The following is a 26,192-nucleotide window of genomic DNA, read 5'->3' as shown; positions in this document are numbered from 1 at the left end:
GGAACACGGTTTGATAACCAAATCTATGAAATTTATTGATAGAGAAATTCATGTAAACGTTTTATTCAAAAAATGTGTTTTTTAAAATTATTTTTCATTTTTAAAAAACAAAAGCTCTAGGCCCCCCCTGGGCTCAACCCCTGCCCCTTCCCCTGGCCCACCCCAGGATAAATTGCTAGTTACACTAATGTTCCTTTCTTTGTTATATACCAGGTATATACCGAAATTTTATTTATCTACTCATTGGATATTTACTCACCGTCCATCTCTGCTGGTAACTATATAAATCGCATTAAGTATAGTAAACCAAAACATATCGGTCCTTGAAAAAGCTAACTGCGGGAGCGTTTAAATCTTGATTACAAAATCCCGCTTAAGATGGTATGGTCACGTATGTAGAATGAAAGAAAACCGCCTAAAAAATATCTGCTTTACGGTGAACTTGTAGACAGTAAAGTACGTTAAATAAAAATATATTTTTTCTTGCATTTTTGCTTTTATTTAATAATTATACCTATACCACCCTGCATTATATTTTTACACGTTTAGAATAAAATTACAAAGATTGCACTGATAAACCGGAATTTCAGTCAGACGCCATATTAGTCCCCCACTTCATATCAAGCTCCACCTAAGTTTGTTGCTATGCTCCTTCCTTAATCTTTTTATTCAAAGGTACCACCCCCTCTAATCATCGTCAAGAAATAAACAATATTCTTTAGGCGGTCATCACACCAGAAATTTTTCAACATTACCCCACGATCTACCATTCCATACGGGCTTCTCAGGATGCATATTCGATCTAGAACTTCGAATGGGTACCATAGTTCTGCCACTCCAAGGAGCTCTTAGAGCTGTTGGTAGAGCTGTAGGACAATGTGGTACCACTGAATGCTATGACAGGAGCTGTCAAAATGGAGGGGCCTGTCTACATCATGGAAACACGTTCATGTAAGTGTCGATTTAGAGCAGGTGTCGAAAAAAAAACGCCGTCAAAGCTGGAAAATGACGTCGATGATAATTTTGGCGAGGTCAATCTCTATAGACGTAAGTTACTAAAAATTGACATAACAATTTCAAAAATTATTACTAATTAGCGATGGGAACTATCGAATGAATTAGACTATCGAATGGTTAATGAATGAATGATTTCAACTATCGAATGGTTTTATTCGAATAAAATCATTCATTCATTTGTATACTAAAGCATATGTGACAACCTCGCAGTGCGACCAAATGGTTATCGTTGCGCCACGACTATCGAATGCTTTTGATAAATGAAATCTATAGGGCTTGGCCTCAGAAAATTATCATCCAATGTCATTTGACGCCGTTTTTTTTTCGATCATATGGTATACTCGTGTTCTTCTTTTTTGTTGTTAAAAGGTGTTTATGTCAAGATGACTGGTATGGTCCTTTGTGTTCTTCAAGAAATAACCTTTGTAGATAAAAATATAACTAAATGTTCGGACAGTTCAAGATGCGTTCCCCTTTTGACAGATTATGAATGTGACTGTCCGTTCGGACGAACAGGGAGATATTGCGAAAAAGTAAGAAGAAAGGACGTATGAAATAAAAAATTAAGCTAATATTAGGTTTGTTCCAACCCGCCGCAGAACCGTCACCTAACGATCACGCTCGTGCGCAGTAATTCAAATGTGTTCCAACAAAGACATTATAAAGATAGACCGAACATCTCATTCATAAATACTCGTTGGAAGTGTATCAAACATTCCAATGTGTCAAACAAGGACAGAAGAGACAGAGAAGTCTAAAATTTCCGACCCCGGCAACTAGGCGCATTTGGATTGTTCTAATGGCCAGTGACGTATCGTTTTTTGGAAGGAACTTAATTAGTAAAGTAAAAGTAAAGTAGTTAGTAAAATTTTTACTCCATATTAATATACTACATTAACACTTTTTCGTCAGATGAGTTTTGTCATAAGGTCTAATATAATAATATAATTAATATCCCATATATACTTATGTTGAAACGTTAGTAGGTAGTTTTCGAAAATCGCTCCAACGTCGATTTTCAATTTAAACTTTCAGTTACTTCTATATAAACTTTCAGTTACTTTTGAATATTTACAGGGTGACTCAAGTTTCTGAAACAGTTCTATATTAGGTTTGTGGTTGGTGACTTTTCTTTCAATTTTTTGTTCAGAATATAGAGGCAATGGTAAAGCACATTTTAGACATTTTTGTAAACATAGGTGGCCGGAACATATTTTCAAGCTGAAGTTGTAGATTTGCCATTAAATTTTCATTCCAGAAATACCTAGGGTTGCCATCTGTCCTTTTTTGACAAGGACAGCCTTTTTTGGAATAACTTGTCCTTTTGACTTTTTTTTCCTTAAAAAGTCATTTTTATTTACGTATTTTCCCTGAGAAAATTACCTACAGCAAACAGAAATATTCTTTTTGTCCAAATTAAATTAGAGATGTTATAAAACTTATAAGGGTAATGGAGGACCGTAACTTGGAAGAGGAAGATGTTCTTGATCGTAACAAGTGGCGATTAGATGTGGGGATGCGACGTTAGTTGAGACAACCCTGGTTTATATGTATATATAAAAAACTTATAAATAAATTTTTCTTGTTTAGAATAGGCAACACTATGTAGAACTTCCCGTTTAATCTCAAATGATAGTTTAGGTTTTAGTTTTACCTTTTTTGATCTTAAAAAGAACTTTTCAAAATTAGTAATTAGTAACGATTTAGTTAGTTCGCAATCGATAGCTTCCTGTGAAGTACTGTGTAATAGTTGTTTAATTTTGTATTATTAATAACTTCCTATACCTAAAATCAATATTTAATGAGAAAATTGTGTTTTTTGAAATATAAGACAAGATTTGACTTTCGGTCTTCTTCTTGTATTATGATGGTTCTGATATGAGTGCAATTACCTTTTAGTCTCAATAGAAGGTATTTTTTTATTAAAAGTGTCAAATCTGTGTGCTACAGTATGGGATTTCTGTCGCATAATAATGAATATTACGTTTATTTACAAACCTATTACTTTTAAAGGTAACTCCTCATCAGACAATCAAATTTTAGTTAAATGTCTCAATCTTCATGAACTGTATTAAGCATATGTATTGCGGGTTTAAATCACCCTGTATGTTGACAAAAATATTTTGAAAATGTGCGTTACAATGGCCCCCATCTTATGTAAAAAATTGAAATAAAAATCACAAACCAAAAACGCAGTAGGTAAAAGCTTTTGGAGGCCTGGGTCGCTCTGTATGTAGGTATGTATAAAACTAGTAGCCAAAATTATTTACAGTTCGTCCCATTCTAAAAAAAAGTAAACACACCGTACAAATAACTCTAGGAAGAGGTATTTGTACGGTGGTAAAAATTGTCTAAACAAGGCCGAAGGGGCAGATATAATAAAAAACAGTAAAATGTAAAAAGGACGGGTAAACACCTTTGTTTATTTGTTGAGCAAAATTCCTTTAGAATATCGTATATAATGACCCAAAAATATGACGCAATTTTAAGAAAAAAAATGTCACTTTCTGCTTATAATAAAGTTTCAAATGCAACGTTTATATTCAAATTTGTTATGATCTACAACAGTTAGGTAGTAATTGTGACGAATTATAATTCAATTACCGGCTACTACGTTCTTGTTTTAATAGATCAAAATTCAACAAATATAATTAGGAAATTATTTTAATTGTAAGGGGCTCCCTTGTGGGACGCCTATGGACAATTACGGCGGAAATTTGTACCTACCTTTGAAAAGACAAATTCGGGTAATTTGAGCTTATTTTCCACACACTTGACACTGTCAAAAATACATATTGAAAATTCGCAGATTTAAAAGTACATTAAACAAAAACAAAAACTACTGAAAAACACTGAAAAGTTCACTTCGGACTTGATTCCGACTTCAAACACACCGTAAGCTAAACGTAGTACGCTATAACGGACCAAAGGCCGTCGCGAGGGGTGGTGGGAAGGACAGCTCATATTCATTCTGGAAGACTAGCAGCGACGTTGCCAATAGTTCTAGACGTTTCAGCACATTAAACAGTAAACATGTCCTTTAATAGTAACGCATATATCCTCTGGTTAATAACATATTATTACGCATGCTTCTTTAAAAATAAACTATTAATTTAATTAAGAAATTGAGATTTATTGATATCCGGTGAAGGTTTAAAGTCACCTTTTCTGCAAATCAAACTAAGTAGATAGGCGCACCCAGATGTAGCAATGTCGCCTTCTATATCTCAGTTGGTTTTTACAGTACGTAGTTAACCTCCGATTGTTTGATCGGGTTAAAATGCACAATGTGATATCTGTTCTTCCTAAATCTATGGTTCCAACCGAGATTTAACGGTTATCGGACGATCCTATTTGCGTACCAACCTTACCTTGGGATCGTTTAGTTACGATTTCAAGAACAGTAATTTCGGTACATTGGTCCCAAAGAGAACTTTGTTTGGGTTGACTTGCGCATTAAATCATATTGGCAGGAATTATCGATTTTTAACAGCTAACCCTGGTCCGGCGTCCGGCTGATGCTTCTGTCTTGTTACTTTTACGAAATTCGGAATACGTGTGCGTTATACTTTGTTTATGAGTTTGTGTGGAGTGAATCGTTCGGAAAATTTTAATTATTTTATTTATAAATTCAATGTCTGTGCTCCTACCACTGCAATGAAATAACAGGAAACTACGCATAACAGGATCATAAAAGAGACGATAGGTATGTGTGAGTTAGTGAGTATACAGTTGTGAAACAACACTTACCAACAATTACTGGATTCTGATTCTCCATTTTAAGAATAATAATTATTATTGCAAATTGCAAACAAAAATAATAGGGCAGTTATGAGATTATAAACAAAAACCGATCGATACACGCAGTTTTTTACACTTCGCAAAACAATTCACAAAGCGTTCCAACGTTGATTTTTGCACCGTCACGAAACTTTTTTTCCGTCTAAAGTCAGTGGCGCTCTTAACCCGCCCCTACTCTCCGAATTTTCTGAGCTAGGGCATAAATTTGTTCGCGACTAGACCCCTGCAAATTCCATAAATATTTATTTTTCTTAATCGCTAACTTAATAATATTTTTTTCTTCTTCGTATTTTTTTTACTTCTTTTCTAATTTTTTTTTTCTTTTTTTTTTAATTTAAAAGAGCCGAGCTAAGGCCAAAACGCGTGACAAGCTTTCTTAAAATTCTCGTTTTCCTGACGTTGCTCGCTCTTGTACTATTATATTTTTATTAAAGTTAGATTAAATTTGTCAAAAAAGTGTAAAAATGTCCGATCATTCGATCTTTCTCCGTTGACGGGCAGGAGTAAAAAATTTACGGATGAAAAGTATCGCGAAAACGCTATGACCAATCACTCCAATCAGAGTGCCGCGCCGCCGCGCCGCACCGTCGGACCATCGTATCAATATCAATGGATAACAGACGCATAAAAATCAAGTTTTAGATCGACCGCGACGGGGACCTAAAATGGCCGACTTAAATTCCGGTTTATCAGTGCCGTTCTATTAAGTAGTTGTTAAAAATTATAAAAAAATGGTTACAAAAATATATTTTTTAATAAAAATAGATAATTTATAATAATTATTTAATAACCCAAGCATCAGATCAGCTACTGAACTTACTGAGGGGCGTTGGTCAAATTGTCGTATCTAAATTATTTTTGACAAGTAGTAAAGCAAAAATGCAAGAAAAAATATACAATTAGTTCCTAATCAAATCCTAAGTGAATTTCATATATGATCGGTTTACTATACGTATGTATATTATAATCACTTACTAGGTAGTAAAAAGTTATTCCTTTATTTCAATCGATTTTTGACCGAGCTCTACCGCACGCTACACAACCAACTATTTTACAGTCTTTTTCAACAAATCGCAATAGTATCAGTGTTAATTTAAATTCTGCCACAAAATTTCCTTCAAGATTTTTTTAAAGGTAGTAAAACAACTATCAGTAGTAGAATAAATAATAAATATCATAAAATAAGGTCAGTAAAGACAGACACATTCACAAAATTTCAAATCAAATTCAAATATGTCAAATAGAACGCCAAACAGAACTGTCAAGAATCCCCACCCTAGGTCCCCATCTCCGTCTACCTTGCACATTGGCGTAACTACAGGGGTGCCGGGCCCGCCCCAGATACTGCTGGGCACCCCCCAGAGAAATCCTGAATTATGACTCTTGGCTACGTATTAATTTTTATTTGCTTGTGATGCAGTAAAAATGACGTTTTCTAGTTTTGTTTAGTTAATATTATTTTGTTGTGTTCAAAAAATGTGTTAACTTTTATTTTTTTAGAAAATTTGTAGCTATTTAAGTAATCTACGGGAACACGGTTTGATAACCAAGTCTATGAAATTTATTGATAGAAATTCATGTAAACGTTTTATTCAAAAAATGTGTTTTTCAAAATTAATTTTCATTTTTAATAAAACAAAAGCCCTAGCCCCCCTCCTGGGCTCAACCCCAGGACCCCCAGGCCCAACCCAGGATAAATTGCTAGTTACGCTAATGACCTTGCATGAATACATAGATAGCATAAAGGTTGATTATCACTATACCTTCCGTTTCCATTCCATATTCATTCCATATCCGTTCCGTATTTTTTATTGTACTGACGCTATACGTAAGCTTCCGTTCCGTATCAGTTCCATACTTTTTATTGTAGAATTTATATCATTACTAAAGTTTTATTTTAAAAGTATGTATCTTTTGAAAAAGGTAATAGATATAATTAAGAGGTGAAAGAATAAATAAATATCAGCAAAATGTTAACAGAGCTGGCACAAATGTAAGAACTTGACAACGCTGTTTTCTATACGCTTCAGTCCGTCCGCCAAAAAAATGTATGGAAGGAAAGGATATGGAACGGAAGGGAAACAGAACGGATAGTGTGCATTGTCCTATTCATTTACATGATATAATATTTTATGTAAACGGAAGGGAGCCGATACGGAATTTATAGTGAGAATCAACCTTTATACTCCTTCCTTAATCTTTTTATTCATAGCAATAAATAAATAATATTCTTTAGGTGGACATCACACTAGAAATTTTTCAACCTTGCCACATGATCTACCATTTCACACAGGGTTCTCAGGGTGTATATTCGATCTGGAACTTCGAATGGGTACCATAGTTCTGCCACTCCAAGGAGCTCTTAGAGCTGTTGGTAGAGCTGTAGGACAATGTGGTACCACTGAATGCTATGACAGGAGCTGTCAAAATGGAGGAGCCTGTCTACATCATGGAAACACGTTCATGTAAGTGTCGATCTAGAGCAGGTGTCGAAAAAAAAACGGCGTCAAAGACGGTTGGGAAAAGACGTTCGATGATAATTTTGGCGAGGTCAAACTCTAAACGTCATTTACTAAAAATCGACATAAAAATTTCAAAAATTAACACTAATAATTATAGAAAGATGAAAAAAGAATTTCAAAAAACTATTTTTTCTCGAATTTTAAACAACTTACACCAATTAAAAATAATTTTTGCCGTTTTAACTGGCAGTAAGCGCCATTAAAAAATAAAGAGGAGTACAGGCCAAGTAAATAACGAAGTCTATAGGGCTTGCCCTCGCCAAAATTATCATCCAATGTCATTTGACGCCGTTTTTTTTTTCGATTGTATGGTATATACTCGTGTTCTTCTTTTTGTTGTTAAGGTGTTTATGTCAAGATGACTGGTATGGTCCTTTGTGTTCTTCAAGAAATAACCTTTGTGATAAAAATATAACTAAATGTTCGGACAGTTCAAGATGCGTTCCCCTTTTGACAGATTATGAATGTGACTGTCCGTTCGGACAGACAGGGAGATATTGCGAAAAAAGTAAGAAGAAAGGACGTATGAAATAAAAAATTAAGCTAATATTAGGTTTGTTCCAACCCGCCGCAGAACCGTCACCGAACGATCAGGCTCGTACGCAGTAATTCAAATGTGTTCCAACCGAGATTTAACGGTTATCGGACGATCCTATTTGCGTACCAACCTACCTTGGGATCGTTTAGTTACGATTTCAGAACGGTAATTTTGGTACATGGTCCAAAGAGAACTGTTTGGGTTGACTTGCGCATTAAATCATATTGGCAGGAATTATCGATTTTTAACAGCTAATTCTGGTCCGGCGTCCGGCTGATGCTTCTGTCTTGGTTATTTTTTACGAATTGGAATACGTGTGCGTTATACTTTTGCTTATGAGTTTGTGTGGAGTGAATCGTTCGGAAATTTTAATTAATTTTTTATTTATAAATTAATGTTCAAAGATTCTACCACTGCAATGAAATAACAGGAAACTACGCATAACAGGATCATAAAAGAGACGATAGGTATGTGAGTTAGTGAGTATACAGTTGAAACAACACTTACCAACAATTACTGGATTCTGATTCTCCATTTTAAGAATAATAATTATTATTGCAAATTGCAAACAAAAATAATAGGGGTATGTTATGAGATTATAAACAAAAAACAAAAAACCGATCGATACACGCAAGCTTGACACTTGCGAAAACAATTCACAAAGCGTTCCAACGTTGATACTTTTTGCACCGTCACGAAACTATTCGAAGTCTGCGCATGCTAACAAAGTGCAAGAAAACCGATTCGAGTACGATTTCGAAACGATCCCGAAATGCTGGTTGGAACAAACCTATATTTTTGTATTTCTTTTTTTTTGTTAATACTTAGTCACTGTTTCTTTTTCTTCTTTTAGATCAAACACTTACAGACCTAAGCTTTACAGGAATACGATCATATGTCCGCATACATCCTGTTATCGTTCATAATAACAAATTTAATATTGAGATTGAAATAAGAACTTTAAAAGATACAGGTACAATTCTTTTTGTAGGCAGCAGAGACTCAAGTTTTCTATGTCTAACCCTACAAAACGGATTATTAGAACTAAATATTCATTCAGGTAATTTGTGTATATATTTTCATCTACAGGGTGTCCCAGTATTCGGTGGACATAGATCAGAGAAATTTGTATGGGAGGGGGGATCACCGCGACCTTATCTATAGATCTATTGTGTTTCCCTTCCTTGAGTTATAACTCATCATACAGTCTCAGGAGGTTGACAAAAACCAGTATCTGAGTCAGTTTACGGAGGTTAATTTTCCATCTCCGATATAAATATTTTTACGTGTAATGAAATTCCAATCATGGTAACCTATACAGGGTTGTTCACCACATACGACACGGAGTATTGTAGCTAAACGATTAGATATTTACAAATTGTAAGTTTTGGGTTCGTTGAAGGATTATTAGAGCTACAATTTAAAAATATTTTTACAAGATACAGAGTGTCCCAAATAAATAAAAAAATATCAAAGTTGTATTTTTTAAACGGAACACCCTGTATATTATTACATTTTTAGTTTCTAGGATTCAAATAAAGGTAAATTTGATAAAGGTTTATTACACTTAAACCTTACCGTATTTTGAAATATTTTCAATTTTGTGAAATTGCAGTCAAAATTGTAAGGCTTCATTACTCCAAGGGTATCAAAGTTTTTAATACTAAATATTTTCTGAAGTTGATTTATTGACCAGTTATTGTGTTGCAATAATAAAAATTATACTACCTTATACAGAGTGTCTAAAATTTTATTTTAAATAATTACTAGCTTTAAACGGCAATAACTTGTTTAATTTAAATGGAAAACCCTGTATATTTTATGTGAATCAGATGCACAATTTAATTGTCTATCAAATTGTATTATACCATTTTTTACCTATAGCGTCAAGTTTCCGTAGAAAATGCATTTTCTTGTAATTTTAAATTCATTTATCAATATACCCATGGAATACTGACATTTTAGATTATTTTTTAAGATGTACCAAATTTTTAAAGAGTACAGATACTAATATGGTCGATATAGTTTGTTTATTTCATTAAAAAATAAAAAAAAACTGTTTAAATATTTGTTAAAGAGGACCAATTAATATGATTCCAGTATTCAAACTACATTAATTGACTGTTTGCACTGATTAATAATAATTGCTCCAAAAACTAAAAAACTGAATTTTTTATGTGTATTAGACAGTGTGGTAAAAAGTATTTTATGAAGATTTAAATAGTTTTCTTTTTGCATACAAATGGGCTAGTAATATTATCATTTTGTTAAAAACGATAATATTACTAGCCTGTACATTTTGTACATTTGTTGCTTTAAAAACAATCGTCCATGGGTATATTGATAAATGAGGTCTAAATTATAAGAAAATGCATTTTCTACGAAAACTTGAAGGGGAAGGTAAAAAGTGGTATAATACAATTTGACAGACAATTAAATTATGCATCTGATTCTCCTAAAATATACAGGGCGTTCCATTTAAATTAAACAAGTTATTGCCGTTTGGTTTATTGTTATTTAAAATAAAATTTTAGACACTCTATACAAGGTAGTATAATTTTGATTATTGCAACACAATAACTGATCAATAAATAAACTTCAGTAAATTAAAAACTTTGATACCCTTGGAGAAATGAAGCCTTAAAATTTTTACTGCAATTTCACAAAATTGAAAATATTTCAAAAACGGTAAGGTTTAAGTGTGATAAACCTTAATAAAATTTACCATTATTTCAATCGTAGAATCTAAAAATAGAATAATATACAGTGTTCCATTTAAAAAAATTCAACTATAGCATTTTTTACTTATTTGGGACACTTCGTATCTTGTAAAATTATTCCAAAATTGTAGCTCAAATAGTTCTTCAACGAACCCAAAACTTAAAATTTGTAAAAATCTAATCGTTTAGCTACAATACTCCGTGTCGTATGTGGTGAACAACCCATAGCAATGAGGAAAATGCATGTTTTTAAATAATGGTTTTAAAAAATAGTTCATATAATTACAAATTGAACAAAAAAAATCGTTGATATCGGATAAGGAATGCCTCTAATATAAAATAATTAAATATTGTTAATTTAAATGACCGGGCAAACGCTCTCTACCGCGCCTTGCCGCTGTGACGTCACCCGCCGTTCTTCTGGTTGAGTGGAGCCAGACGCGTGTTTATTTTACACAGTTTGCTTTTAAACGCTGTTGAATCCGAATCAAAATTTTAGTTATTTGTGTTAATTAATACATAATTAGTCATTAGTGATATTTATAAATAGTAATGGATGAGCGAAAACAGAAAAAAATGGTCCAAGGCCATGAGAAGAGATGAAAAGAAAAACGTTAAATTATCCTCTATTTTTACGATTTATTGTTGCGAAGATCATTTTGATGTAAGTTCATATATTTATGTATATTGTCTTACATAAGTTATATGAAATTTGAATGTACAGGGTTATTCATTAATTTTGACACCCACATACAGCCTTAACTGCATGTTTTAAAAGAAAACATTAAATAAAAAAGTTGCATGGTTTTTCATATACTCTCTTTTAAATTAATTCTAGTTATACAGGGTGTCTCAAAAACGGTGGTCCAGAAAATAGTAGGTATTTTTCGCTTTTCAATATTTGGTAAACATTTGAAGATAGGCATAGGATATTATACATGAAATATATAAGGAATATCTAGAAATTTCCGAAGAATCCAAAAATATATAGGGTGTTTCACTTAAAAAAGTAACTTAATTTTGGCATTTGCTTATGGAACACCTTGTATAATATTTTCATTAGTGATAAACAATTTATTTCCTATAATTTCGTAAAAAAACAATCTTTAAAAATAACAAGGGTAAGGGGGTGTCAATATATAAAAAAACTTTCTTTTTCACGCTATGCTCTGGAATTATTTTTCCACGTACTAAACAAATATTTTTGTCTCTTTTCACTTCTACATAACCTACAGCATTATCTCCATACGTCTCCCTACCTGATCTGAAAAATAAGTTTATAACATTAATATTTATAACTATATAAAAGTTCGTAACAGTAGGTACCTACTTATACTTAAATATGCCTCAGTACTACAAAGAATAAATGTTACATACCTCTCTGTTTTTTTTTATCGTAATTCAGCACCAATAAATTGGGAATTTGTATTTATAAAAGCAGCCAACATAAAAGCATCGACTTTTGGCAATTTATATGATTGTGCTTTTACAAACCCGGAATCTGCCATTAGTTAACACACAACACATACAAATGATAACTGCACAAAAAAGCATAAAAAGCTCCTTCAATCAACGCTAAAAGCAACAAAATGTCTTAGTACGCCACCTAAATACGTACATAAACGGAACACGTCTGGCTGCTGCTGGCCATCGCGCGTCGACGAGAACGGCGGGTGACGTCAGACCAATAGAATATCGTTTCAATTCGCGAGGCGTCGTTTGCGTTATCAATAGTATTTTAATGGCCCGTTTTATAAAATTGTGGTACTGCTTTCAAGAAAAAAGTTTTTTTTTTGCATTTACACATATTTATTCTAATAAATTGAACAGTTTCTGTCGAAAAATAAAATATATGCATCTTCCTCATACTTCCATGTGTACAGTATATTGGGGCACCCTCTTTAAAAAATATTATTTAAAACATGTTGCATTGCGTATATTAAAACATATTATTATCATTATTTTACAGCGAGAACACGATCAAATTCTCAAGATCATTTGGTTGTGAGAAGTTCAAAGTTGCTCTTAAAAGGTGTATGGCACAAAGTACAGTTTGGTGTTTTTGGAAGAAAAGTGTATTTGTACGTAGATCACATAATCAATATTGGAGTTCTGGGCCATGGATTCACTTTAAGTATTCCAAACAGCAATCTATTTCTGGGTAAGACACTAATAATTACACCATTTATAATATAAAGGATATTTTGAAAAGAAAGAATAATTGAAGAATAAATTTTGAATTCAACATTTTTTTAGGTGGTTTACCCGATATGTCCCAGTTACCAATATCGGTTTCAAGCAATCTTCCAGAACCATTTAAAGGATGCTTAAGGCATCTTTCTGTAGATGAAGATATTATTCCACTTATTCCCGAAAATATCCTGGATGCAAGAAACGTCGGAGATTGTGATGGAACACCCTGTGGAGCGGAGAGTTGCCTACACGGTGGAACATGTTGGTACGTTTGTTGCAAGTAACGTAAGGCCATATTATTTCCCCATCGCGTTCTACTAAGTTTTTTGATTCTTAATCTTCTTATTTAAAGGATTTTCAATATACAGTATGTCCCCGGATTGTCTTTACAAGAGGAAATACTTTTTTATTGCTGACATTTTGAAAAAATGCATTCTTCATAAAAAAATTGTGCTTATTCTAAAATGGTTAATCCCGTTTATACTTAAATTTTAAAAAAATATATTTCTTTTAATAAATATTGTTTAAATATTAAATATTTTCTTAGAATATGTTAATTTTTAGGTTAGATTCGTTCTTGGTACCGCACTGCTCGTGTATTGAACCGTACTATGGCAAAAAATGCGAACTAGTATCAAAGTGTTCGGATAAAACATGCAAAAATGGCATCTGTCAAAACGCAACCTGTCTATGTCGAGTTGGTTTTGAAGGAGGAATTTGTGAGACTGAAATCGAAGTAAGTTTCACCTATACACCTCTATATCTCTGGTTTCAATGAGTATTTTCTTTCTCAATTGATAACAGCAAAAAATAATAACATATATTGAAATGTAAAACCCTGATAATTCTAATTGATAGAATACGATATAGGTATGTATACAAAATTGTTAACTGGACGGTTACTTATTGGGGAACAGAATTGCAACACTGCCTACATTTCAAATGAGTACTAAGCTAAGCTGCCGACTCGTCCCGTCGCGTCGCGTCGTCTCTCGACGAGCGGGCCGAGGTTGCCATATATTTCAACCATATAGCTCTTGCCGCGAGTAATAAACAAATTAACTACCTGTATAGATTTATCTCAAAACTTTATTTTTGTTGGACATATTCGCTTTTGAAGAAGACGCTCACATTTAATTGTTTTTAGGTAAAGCAACCTTCTTTTACAGGCCAAAGCTATCTAATAGTAAAAAACTAAAAGATAAAAAAAGAAACATCAGAGATATGGAGCTTCAAACATTATCTCTGAACTTTACTACTGCCAAAAACGACGGACTTATACTGTGGACCAAAAAAGTAACACTAACACATTATTTTTTATATCGTTTAACATAATTTAACAAGTTTTGTATTTTAAGAACAAAAATTTTGTGGGTATAGGACTTGAAAATGGATATTTAAAAATTGTTATTTCTTCATATGATGGTAAAGATAAATTTATAGATATACCCCCGTATTATAAAGTATCAGACGGTTTGTGGCATAATATTGAGCTAAAATTACTTCCATTTTTGTTAAAAATTGATGGAAAAACAATAAAAGGTAAGTTAAGGATCCTAAAGCATGGTCCACACGCCTAGACTTATCGTACCATTTGCCTGTGTCGACAAAACCGTTACAGGTAAAAGATACAGACCAAGTTGTGTCATTTACAACGACTTGTCGTTCATGTATTTTTGTATTCTGCCATATCATCATGGAGCAAACACTGTTGGTGGCTAGTTTTGTTTAAATAAGTTAAAAAGGCAAGTTAAACGACTAGCTTAACTCTTGTACAATTCAATGAACTCACTGAGAAACTCATGCGTGCATTGCCGTAGGTCAAACATTATTTGAATTTGATTTTACCTTACGTTCAGACTTGCTATCCACACGCTACGTTTTACCTGCAACGTTTTGTCGTCGCAGTAAAATCGTACGATAAGTCGTTGCGTCTGGAGCCTGCTTTAGTTCACATCTCAGTCGCTTGGAAAATAAAATATATTTTATATTCGTTTTTTTTTTGTAGTTAAAGTTGATAAAAATTTAGGTTTATTGAGTGTGGCACTGGATGGGATATTTTTTATTGGAGGGTTACCATCAAACATGAGTTTAATCAAAGAGACCGATGGTTTATTTCACGAAAATTTTGATGGATGTGTTGACAGTTTTGGAACCAATATGGAAACCTCAGTGACAGATTTTTCACGTGCTGAAGGGTTTAATGTTAATAGTTGTATAGTAACTTAAAAAAATTAAAAAATGTACCTATACATTATGTTCCCGGGTTGTCTGTGTATAGGTGGCTACACACACTACTGCAAGCTTGACAACCATGCATGAACAATCTTTTTGTACAAGCAAACTGTAGCGTCTGTAGGGAAAATTTGCGCAAGCTTTTTAATTGTGCAAGCCGCTTGATGATTGATTGAATTTGAATCATGCTAGCTTGGGCAAGCCATGCTTGCGCAAGCGAAACTGTACGTGTGTACCACACGTATTCAGCTTGTACAAACAATTAGTTCAGTCCGTGATCGTAAGTGACCTGTACGTCGCGTCGCCATCATGTCTAGCGATCTGACAAGTAGCAATCGAGGATTATTGGAAGATTTTATTCGCGCATACGAAAATCAGCCGGTATCTTTGGCGAATTAAATCACTAGAATATCATGATAGGGTGAAGAAGGATGCAGCATACAAAATTTTACTTAATAAGTATAGATTAATTGACAGCCAAGCCGATAAGGATGCCGTTATTAAAAAGATAAATGCCTTCAGGATTCCTTCTTCTTTTTCGCGGCATAAACTAAAGCTTGTTCAAGCATGCATGTACCATAGTATAAGGAAACTAGTAGCTTTACTCCTTGTCAAATCCTTTGTTCTTTTTCTGCCACTTTATATGACCTTGTTCTCGCCTCCCGTGACCACTGACGTAGCTGTATAGTCGTAGTCTATTAAGTAGGCAAAGTATAGTCGTGGCACTCGCCATAGTTTCACAGATATGTATTTAGGAAAATATGAGTTCACAATAAAATAAAATAAAAAAAATTGATCATCCAGTAAAAACTTGCTTGAAAACAGAATATTTTCACATTTCGGGTAGGTAACAATTTTTCTGTATCTGTAAATCTTCTGATTGGAAGAAATGCGGAATTATCTATTTCAGAGATTTTCTACAACTTTTTTTGATTTAAAACAAGTTTAATTTTCTGTAGATAACTGGATTCGGCATAAAATTCTGTATATATTACACTGTCTTTCTTGCGGTGTTGCCATTCTATTTGTTATTTACTAAAACTTTGATTAAAAACATTATATACGAAAAGTGGTAAAAATCTATAGTGAATATAACTTTATTAATACTTACCTATGTTTTCTTAAACATGAAGGATACCAGAATAATTTCGTGTAGAAAAATTTACTTTATCGTATACAGGATATTTTTTATGGCGTCACCAAAATCGTAATATTTAAAATGTTGTATCTCATTTTTTTTTAAATGCAACACCTTGTATATTATTTTTCTTTCAGATGTAGAATTAAAAGGTGAACATTTTTTGTATTTAAAGTGTTCTTAAATTTTTAACCGTTTTGCAAATATTTTCTGTATTTCATTACATATGGGATTTTCAACGATAAATATCAGACAAAGATCATATTAGGTGGCTTTGATAAAAATTTACTGTTGAAAGAGCCATAATATGTAATATAATACTGCGAATATCTGCGAAACCGTTAAAAATTTAGAACACAGAATCTGCCGATATTCAACAGATTGCAAAAACTGGCAGAAAATATTTGCGAGAGTGCAACTACTTATGGCAACTACCCTTTTCCTTAAACTATGCATGTACCGTGTGGCGGCGAAGATATTTTATGCATGGCTTGTACAAAAAGATTGTTCATGCATGCTTGTCAAGCTTGCAGTAGAGTGTGTGTAGCCACCTTAACAGGAAAAATGTTCTTATTATTGACATTTTCAAAAAAATGCATTCTTCAAAAAATGTTTGCTCGTTTTAAAATGGTTAATCCCGTTTATACTGTTTAAAATTTCCATGCCGTTTTAGTGAAAATTAAAGAAAACATGAAAATTTTGTTGATTTGGATGATCAAAAGTCGTTTATGGTAATATAATTTCGATTCATCTTTTGATAGACAGTTATTATTAATTCTGATTAACGTCATATTTTTTGCTGCTGTTAAAATATCACATTTTCCGATAACTATTATCCGTAGCATTATCCATACCCTTTCCGTAGCATTGAACTAAATAAATTTGTGCTTCTTTAACATTTTAAAACGGCAAAAAATATGTTAATTAATTCGTTAATTAAAATTTTATTAATAACAATCTATCCAAGAATGAAAATGGAATTTTTAGGACTTAGGAAAAAAATTATGTTTTCATGTTTTTTTTTAATTTTCTCTAAAACGGTATGGAAATTTTGAAAAGTATAAACGGGATTAACCATTTTAGAACAAGCAAAAATGTTTATGAAGGATGCATTACTCAAAATGTCGATAATAAAAAGTTTTTCCTCTTGTAAAGACAATCAGAGGACATACTGTACTATAGATACAGACTGTTTTATAAAGAACTATTTCTTTATTACCTTGTATAACAATTATTGACACAACCAGTTACCAAAATTGATGTGGTTATTAAATAAAAACTTTTTTTGTTTTTAAAATTTTACAGTGTATTTATTTATTACCTACAATCCTCGGTATTTTAAGTAATATCGTTGGTTGAAAGAACTGGGACTAAACTATAACTTATTTCCTTCAATCAACGGTAATATAAAAACAAACAAATTAATATAACACTGGATACTGTGCCTCCTGTTGGATTCCACAAGTATTGCTTCCTCGTTTTATCTTAAAGTACCCACTTTCACCCCAATTGCTACCCCACGAGTTCTTGACATGCCAGTAGTCTGTGCTTTTTTTATTGCCGTAACCAACAACCAAGACGGCGTGGTTGTTTTTGTTGGTTGGACAAGTGGAATCGTCCAGTATTCCACTATTGTAGTTCTGGAGTAGGTCTGCATTCAGCGAGACAGCTAAGGGTCCCACATTGGCTACATTTTCTTTCATAGAAACCTCGTTTTTTGGTAAGAGCTGTGAAAAAACTACAGTAAATTTGTTGATTCCATTAGTTAATTTTATACAGGGTAAATCTTAAATAAGTGCAAATATTTTCACATGTTTTGATTGCTTTAGATTCAACCGTTTTGTTTCTTTCCTTTCGTGTTTCTCTGTTTTATTTTGAAATTGAATAGAAATTTGATTACTTCGAATGTCTTGAATTTAAAATCCTTGTAACTACGATAAAATATTTCCATATTTTTTTAAAATTTTCAAAGTTAAATAACTCGGTTATTTTTAATTTATTTTAAACATGGCAAAGAGAAAATGTGTTTCTTTTGACCAGATCTACCACCCCTTAAAATATCTGCACTTATTTCTGGGACACCCTGTATAATACTCACCACATATTTTTTTATTTTGAACAGTTTAGTTTTGTTCTGGCAAGTTCCTTGGTTCCCCGTATATGGGTAATCTGACTCTAATGCTACTCCTGTTTCCATCATATACCTATAACATATAAATATTTTGAATCAGGAAGTATGGTGCCAGAGCTCGAGAAAAAAAGTGATTTTGCAGACGAGTGTTATTTATATTATCACTATTATTATTGTTATTTTATACTTACAGCCATGCTCCAATCAACGAGCCACCATCGCAGCCAAAACAGGAATATTTACGTGGACAACAATCTACCAAGTTTTGTTCGCTTAACATAATGGTCTGGTTCGTTTTGATAAGGTAGTGTGATTCTGTAGCTGCAATCTACTCAAGATTAACCAAATATTCATCATTATACAGAATTATACGTAATACATAAGAACATTTTTGGATGAGCACTAATCGAAGCTCATATGCTCTATCTCCATATCTATAGTATTTCTAAACTAGGAGATAACTAGTAGTTAAGAATGGTACTTACAATAGCGAATGCCCAACAGGATCCGCAACTTTTTTGATTTTTCACCTTCGTAACTTTGCCTTGGTCTTTCCAGTCAAAAGTTTCTGGAACTGACAAGTTGAATCCTAAAAAAATCGTAAAATTTAATATCCAATATATTCCAACAGCAGCAATGGAGGTCATTCTAGACCTAACACCATTGCACATTGTCAATGGTAGTATTAGACCGTTCTGATCATTGACGGAAACAGTACTAGAAGAATCGTTAGCTGAGGAGCTCGGAACGTCATCAAAAGGAAAATTTCACTCCTGCAATTCCCAGTGGATGACATACCAAGAATGTACTTAAAAATTTAGAAGTCTATTTGTATGACTTAAGACCCAGAGCTTAAGACCTTTCAATTTATACTGTACCATCGAAAAAAAAACGGCGTTTAATTGGCTTGAAAATTACGATCGATGACATTCCCTATATAATTTTACATACAAAATAACAGCAATCTTCATTTCCAAGCCACCTCTGAAGCCGTTTTTTTTTCGATCGTTTGGTATTATACCAGATTATACTACCCTTTATGGAGTCTAGCAGTTTATGTCTAGCAGCAACAGTTTACATCAAACTAAGCACACAGGATACAGGTATAATTTCTAACACCACACATTCCAAAAACTCACAATTTAAACAAAAATAGGATTTCTGTTCGAATAGATCAAACACGAAAATGGGTTTAGGGCATTATGGTTTAGGGATAAAGAACAAGCGCTTTTCAACAAATTTTCACCTATAATTTTGTCACAAACTTTTCATTGTGTCAATTTTAAGAATTAAGAAATAAGGATTAAGACATTAGATAACTGTCTCTAAAAAAATAAGGGATAAAGAATTGTGTACTAAGAATTACAAATTAGAGACTAAGAAATAAGAATTAAGGAATAGCAATTAAGGAATTGGGTAAATCCGCCCTGAGTCGTTCGTCGTTTTTCGACATTAGTTGAGGTTAGGATAGAATTTCTGCTAGAACAAGGCTAGAACATGGCTAGAACATGGCTAGAACTATGAGTATAAGAAAAAAACTAAGTCAAACTCGACCAGTTTTATTAGTTTCAGTCATTTTTAAGCCCATTCAATATCGACAAACGACCGAATTCACCTCGAATTTCACTAAATCAAAGAACTGAATAATACACGATGCAAAAACAAACAACTGTCGAGATGACTTGTGTCTAGCCCTAGCAGGCAACTGTTAAGCCCGACCAATCACGTTAGAGTTTTTTACAAACACAAATGAATTAACACACTCCAAATAACCACGCTAACCAACCTGATTGGTCAAGCTTAATAGTTGACTGCTAGAACTAGACACTTCTGTGGAGATGGATTGTGATGGATTGAGGATTGTGGGAAATTTTTTGCGCGGGCGTTTTAAATTCTCTGTATTAGTGGGAGTGGCCAAGCTCATAAATATCCAGATTATCCAGAAGATACCAACAGGATATTTTGTTGCCTTGACGTAATATATATCTATCTGTATGGTTTATTGCATTTTATGTAATATAAAAAGTAGTACATTATTTATTTTTCCTAAATATCTAGACGATATTGTTAGGATATTTTATTATCATTAGCATGTTTGGATATCTCAGCTGGATGTACATTAGATATACGACAGAGATATCCATAGGATATTCTATTCTGAAACATCTACAGGATTTCAGGATGTCTGGAGGATATCCTATAGATGTCTTTATAAGATGATCTTATAATGGGACATTCCGATATTCTATGAATATCCTGCGGATATTGTGTGTTATATGGATATATCTTAGATAGAACTATTGGAAACAATAAATAGTCTCTCATCCGATAGTCAAGCAGCCTTAAGAGTGATCAACTCTGGGTGTCAACCCACCAAGGGATAGAAGGCAATGAAAAAGCAAACGATCTAGCTAGAAAAGGAGCGAACACTTAAAACCCTCCTCCTAAAACCAACTTCCTCCTAAAACCAACTTAAAGCGAAAGTCAAGAACCTGGAAGACTCTATCCGTAACCTGGAATAGGAATCCTCTAACAATCTAAAACACTCGAAGATATCTCTCAGAACCTTACTCAGAACTGACAACCGAGTAAAATCAAAGATTTTCTTTGATTTAAATAAGAACAATATTCGGATTGTCACGGAGTTTTTATCGGTACATTGTCTACAATGAACACCTCACTAGATTGAAGCTAAGAAACAACGGCAAAAACAGATTCTGTGGGAGAATAAGCAAACGCCAGAACATCTCATCACTGACTGCGCCGAGACGACAACCATTCGTGTCATAAACTTTGGTACGGACTGATGCCAGATACTGGCTTTTGTCAAAGCCTTGAGACTGTACGACGAGTTATAACTCAATAAAGGCGAACACAATAGGTGTGTCTATAAGGTCGCGGTGATTAACATCCCCCTCCCGCACAATCTACTACTACACCATAATTGTAAATGGATAAATGAGCTTCCAATGATGAAGATGATGATATAAATACAGTTAATTACCCTCCAATAGATTCATTCTAACTGTATCAGTTTTTCTGATTTTGTACGTTAGCAAAGCTGAAAACTCATCAGCAGATAGATGAGTAAACTCAGTGACGCTCTGAGTCCAAGAGACCTTTCCTTCATCGTATAGTTTGTTGTGTTCCTCGATTTTCTTTAAATTTTCTTCAAATATGTTGTATCGCACTGCTTCTTCGGTAGCATTGGAGAATGTAATGGAATTGTCGAGCTAAAATTGTAAAATAATGATAATACTGAATTTATTTTAATACAGACAATAAAAACATAATAATATTAATGTTTTAGTATTAGCCTTTTATCTTTCTTTCTTTTAAGGATATATTAACATACGTTTTTATCGGAAATACTTTATTTTTTACCTATGCTAGAGAGACTTCAGCCGAAACATCAAAAACAAAGACAATACTCAGAAAAACAGAAATGAAAGTATTAAAAGAACAATACGCGGAGTCACTATAAGTGATAGAATGAACGAAACCACGATATCAGAGAAGAACTGGGAGTGCAAGACATAGTGAGGTGGGGAAGATCAAGAAGGCGTCATTGGGAAGACCATGTTGAAAGAATGGACCACGATAAAATAGCAAAATGGGTGCGAACACAAATACCCAACACACCCAGGCCACCAAAAAGATGGTACGAAAGTTGGACATCCGGTTCACAAGAAGCTTAAATAGTTGTTTTATACAGGGATAACCCTATTGTGCCTCTCCTATTCAATATATTCATGGCAGCGCTCTCCATTATAGTGGACAACAAACTGTAGGAAAGAGGAATGATCATTAGATATACGACGGCGGTCTGTTCAACATAAAACGACTCAGGGCAAAAATACGTATAAAATTCATCACAAAATTTCAATACGCTGATGATTGCGCTCTACGAGGATGGTCTGAAAAGTTTCCGACCTCAACATGAAGATGGCAGCACTCGTAGATAAAAGCTAGTGAATTTTTATTGTTCATCTGTTGACAGTTATTCACCAAAGTTTCAGCCATTTTGGATGCGCAGTTGTTATGTAACAGTCGTTTGAGTGAGTTGATGTCAGTGTTTTTGTGAAAATGGACAAAATCGAGTATCGAGCTGTCATTAAATATCTGGTTTTGAAAGGCAATACGCCTACACAAATTAAACATGAGTTGGATTCTGTGTATGGGGACTCTGCACCATCATTTACCACAGTAAAATTTTGGGCAGCTGAATTTAAACGTGGCGGTAAGAGCTTGGGAGACGATGAACGTTCGGGACGTCCAAAAACTGCAACTACCGACGATAGCATCGCCAAACTTCACCAAATGGTGCTAGACGACCGCCGAATTAAAGTGAGAGAAATAGCAGAGGTTATGAACATATCAAAAGAACGTGTTTGTCACATATTAAATCAAGATTTAGGCATGAGAAAGCTGTCCGCGCGTTGGGTGCCGCGTTTGCTCACGTTAGACCAAAAGCGTGTTCGTATGAACATTTCCAACGCTATGTCAGCGCAGTTTAGGCGCAATAAATCCGAGTTTTGGCGTCGATTAATTACTGTAGATGAAACTTGAATACACCACTATACACCAGAAACAAAAATACAGTCCAAACAGTGGACGGCAAAGGGAGAACCAGCTCCAAAAAAAGCAAAAACTGTTATTTCGGCTGGGAAAGTGATGGCGACTGTTTTTTGGGATAGTCATGGAGTTATTTTAATTGATTATCTTCAAAAAGGAAAAACCATCACAGGAGCATACTACGCATCATTACTTGACAAGCTAAAAGCAGAACTTACGGAAAAACGGCCTCATTTACAGAAAAAGAAAACCCTGTTTCACCAAGATAACGCACCGTCTCACACCTCAGCGATGGCGAAAATCCACGAATTACGGTTTGAACTGCTTGACCATCCGCCTTACTCACCAGATCTAGCCCCTAGCGACTTCTTTTCGTTCCCTCATTTTAAAATTGCGCTCGGAGGACAGAGATTTTCGTCAAATGAAGAGGCAATCACCTTCGTGAACCACTATTTTGCAGAGAAAAACGCCGAGTACTATTTGGACGGGTTACAGAGATGGGAGCATCGCTGGGAAAAGTGTGTAGAATTACAAGGGGACTATGTTGAAAAATAAAATAAAATATTCAGAAAAAATGTCTTGTATCTTTGTTAGGTCGGAAACTTTTCAGACCACCCTTGTAATTGCAAAAACGTTACAGCAATTACAAGAAATGCTGAACATATATACCTGAGCATACGAGGCTTTGGGCCTTAAGCTGAACATTGATAAAACTAAAATCATGTGCACTCCCCCGGAAGATCGCAACAATGCTCTAAAAATCGGAGACCTATTGGAATATGTAGCGGAATTCAATTACCTGAACAGTTTGATTTCGGAAAAGGCAAATATCGACTCTGAAATTCAGCACAGGATTAGCAGCGCCTCAAGATCATTCTGGAAATAAAAGACAGAGTTTTCTATACAATCATGACTTGAGCACAAAAATGAAACTTGTAATGTACCTAGAAATAATAATCCTCACCGTACGATGTTATATGGAAGCGACTTGTGAACGCATTAAACAAGTTGTAACAGAGACTCCTTAGACAACTCTTAAGAATCAAATGATTCTATCATGTCTCAAACGTATCGGTCCTTGAAAAAGCTAAGTGCTATAGCGCTGAACTCATGATTATTAAATCCCGCTTAAGATGGACTGGTCACGTATGCAGGATTCAAGAAAACCGCCTACCAAAATCTCTTCTTTACGGTGAGCTTGTATACGGTAAGAGGAAACCGGGTGGACAACTCAAAAGGTACCAGGATATTTTCCACGAAAACTTAAACGGAATAAGTAAATTCAGTTAATAAGGACAACTAAAAAGTAAACAGGCAACAAAGTAACAAGATTTTTGAATGTCCGGAGTGCGGAAGAGAGATAACATCACGTATCGGGCTTTTCAGTCACAGAAAAGCTCATGAAAGGAAACGTCTAGCATATCCATCTTCTGATGCGTGTCAAATACTCGTTAGCGAGTAATGGCAGTAGTAGTAGTAGTAGCTGAAATTAATAGGCTAGAAGATACGAGTTCCTTACATTTACTGAAAAAAAATATTAATATAGGCGTACGCAGAATTTTATATTCTTTTAGGATATATCTTGCTTTGATCTGAAAATTTGTTTTTTTTTAAGGAGAGACACCTCTATTTCAAGGGATATTGTCTAAAATTGATGATACAGTACGGGTTTGTCCAAAGTAATTAAATTTCACAGTATATATACAAAATTTATTGTACTTTTAGAATATGTATAATACTGATAAAATACTATACTACCTTAAATTGTGCCCAACGTTGTTCTTCTGCTCTAACCGCAAATAGTACCGCAAAAATACAAAATAGTTCTAACTTCATGGTGTTGATTAAAGTCGAAGAGCAACACTTGATCAGTAATCAACACACTTATTGTAACTACGATTTGGATATATATAAGAAAAAATAATCTAGTATATGAGTAGGATTTTATATGTTTTTAGGAAATACGTATGAGTATGAGTACTTAGGTAAATACGGATTTTTAATTTTATTCTAAGACATGAAATATACTCGTAAAGCAACTTTAATATTTTGTTGGCAAATTCTGGCAGTAAAGAAGCAAATAAAAAATATACGTCAATATTTTTATTGTTATTTTTATTAAAAAAATTCAGAGGTGTAGTCTAAGAAGTACGTAATATAATGTACGTTAATATGTAAAATAATTTAAATTTTTTTTCATTTGTTTTGAGATTTAAATTCGTAGTTTCCGCTTCATTTCAAGAAGACTGACATCGAAAATTCAGTGAAAAAATATTTGATATCCTGAAAAAGTCGGATGGAGACAGTTTGGTTCAGTAAGAATCAATTTTTTGCATAATTTTTAATTGTTTTTTTTATCAGCAATTGCGTGTAAAGTATAGAATTAATGAATTAAATCACTTCTAACGAGTCGCCTATGGTTAGATATGTATTTCCCAATATTACAATTTTTTTCCAGAATAGTAAACTTTGTGTTTCCAGGAAATATGAATTAAAAGTGTTTATTAGTTTTCTTTACGTTTTTTTTTAAATCAGATATCAGAATAACTGCTAAATGCCGCTTAACTCAAATTAAAAAACAAAAATTACAAATAGCACACGACAGAAAAAAAACGGTGTCAAAGACGGCTTCTTTATTTTTGCATGGCGCTTATTGCCAGTGGGCCTTAAGAAGATTGTAATTTATGTTTATTGAGTAAAAAAATAATTTTTAAATGGTGTTTTATTTTTAAAACTGGAGAAAAAAAAGTTTTTTTGGAAATTGTGTGTCTGGAAACGTTCTATTCTTTTTTAATCTCTCTATAATTAGTGTTAATTTCGGACAACTTTTATATCAATTTTTATTAAATAACATCCAGAGGAGAATGACCTCTTTAAAATCGTCATCGATTGTCATTCTGATAAGAATGATACTCATGTTATTATTACTCTATACTCTATGTATTCTGTGGCTAATCAGCTGATATATAATTTAGAGGTTATGAGAATAATTAAGTCTTGTTTAGAAAAATTATGCGCATTTAATAATGTAAAAGGTTTTTCTGTCAAGTTGATCAATATAAAGTTTTTCCTAAACTATAGCGTCTATTTTCCACAAAAGATCCCACAAACCTCAACAGGTTATGGGCCCAGATGTTTAAGATAAATAGTTGGAAAAAGTAAGAAAAAGTTCCGCTGCAGTCAGCTAAAGAAAATTGAAGTTCAAGTTAAGGTCAACTGACAGTAAAATGGGCTCACTAGCTGTACCGATTTTAGAAGCCAATAATTTTAACAACTGGTTGTTTAGAATAAAGATGATATGTAGAAAAGAAGGATGTGTAGA

General features: G+C 33.6%; 2 protein-coding genes across 2 annotated transcripts in view; one reads left to right on the top strand and one right to left on the bottom strand.

Annotated features, from left to right (window-relative positions):
* Positions 1–15,709, top strand: part of LOC115877985 (protein eyes shut-like) — a 45,064-nt gene extending 29,355 nt beyond the window's left edge. The window contains 10 exon segments of the mRNA XM_030894370.1: positions 7,055–7,283; positions 7,685–7,848; positions 8,732–8,938; positions 12,568–12,759; positions 12,855–13,056; positions 13,356–13,527; positions 13,939–13,978; positions 13,981–14,087; positions 14,150–14,333; positions 14,800–15,709. Coding sequence (XP_030750230.1) covers positions 7,055–7,283; positions 7,685–7,848; positions 8,732–8,938; positions 12,568–12,759; positions 12,855–13,056; positions 13,356–13,527; positions 13,939–13,978; positions 13,981–14,087; positions 14,150–14,333; positions 14,800–15,020 — 1,718 coding nt within the window. The 3' untranslated portion in view covers positions 15,021–15,709.
* Positions 15,710–17,461: 1,752 nt separating this feature from the next.
* Positions 17,462–24,850, bottom strand: LOC115877905 (ervatamin-C-like). Its single transcript, XM_030894285.1, has 6 exons — positions 24,629–24,850; positions 21,300–21,528; positions 18,781–18,884; positions 18,487–18,623; positions 18,263–18,368; positions 17,462–17,891 (listed from the first exon to the last, which is right to left on the bottom strand). The coding sequence occupies exons 1-6, from the start codon at positions 24,704–24,706 to the stop codon at positions 17,586–17,588; spliced, it is 960 nt and encodes a 319-aa protein (XP_030750145.1). The 5' UTR covers positions 24,707–24,850; the 3' UTR covers positions 17,462–17,585.
* Between the last annotated feature and the right edge of the window lie 1,342 nt (positions 24,851–26,192).

This window comes from Sitophilus oryzae, unplaced genomic scaffold, assembly GCF_002938485.1.
Source record: "Sitophilus oryzae breed Bouriz unplaced genomic scaffold, Soryzae_2.0 scaffold_1000_pilon_pilon, whole genome shotgun sequence".
Lineage (NCBI taxonomy): Eukaryota > Metazoa > Arthropoda > Insecta > Coleoptera > Curculionidae > Sitophilus > Sitophilus oryzae.
This window is presented reverse-complemented; position numbering and strand designations above follow the sequence as displayed.

What these genes read in the sequence shown, in the direction of transcription:
- LOC115877905 (XM_030894285.1), bottom strand. Translation starts at nt 24,706, where the DNA reads ATGAAGTTAGAACTATTTTGTATTTTTGCGGTACTATTTGCGGTTAGA. An exon ending in CCTGTTGGGCATTCGCTATT is followed by an intron (nt 18,624 to 18,780) that starts GTAAGTACCATT and finishes AATCTTGAGTAG; the next exon opens with ATTGCAGCTACAGAATCACA. An exon ending in TCAAAATAAAAAAATATGTG is followed by an intron (nt 17,892 to 18,262) that starts GTGAGTATTATA and finishes GTTTTTTCACAG; the next exon opens with CTCTTACCAAAAAACGAGGT.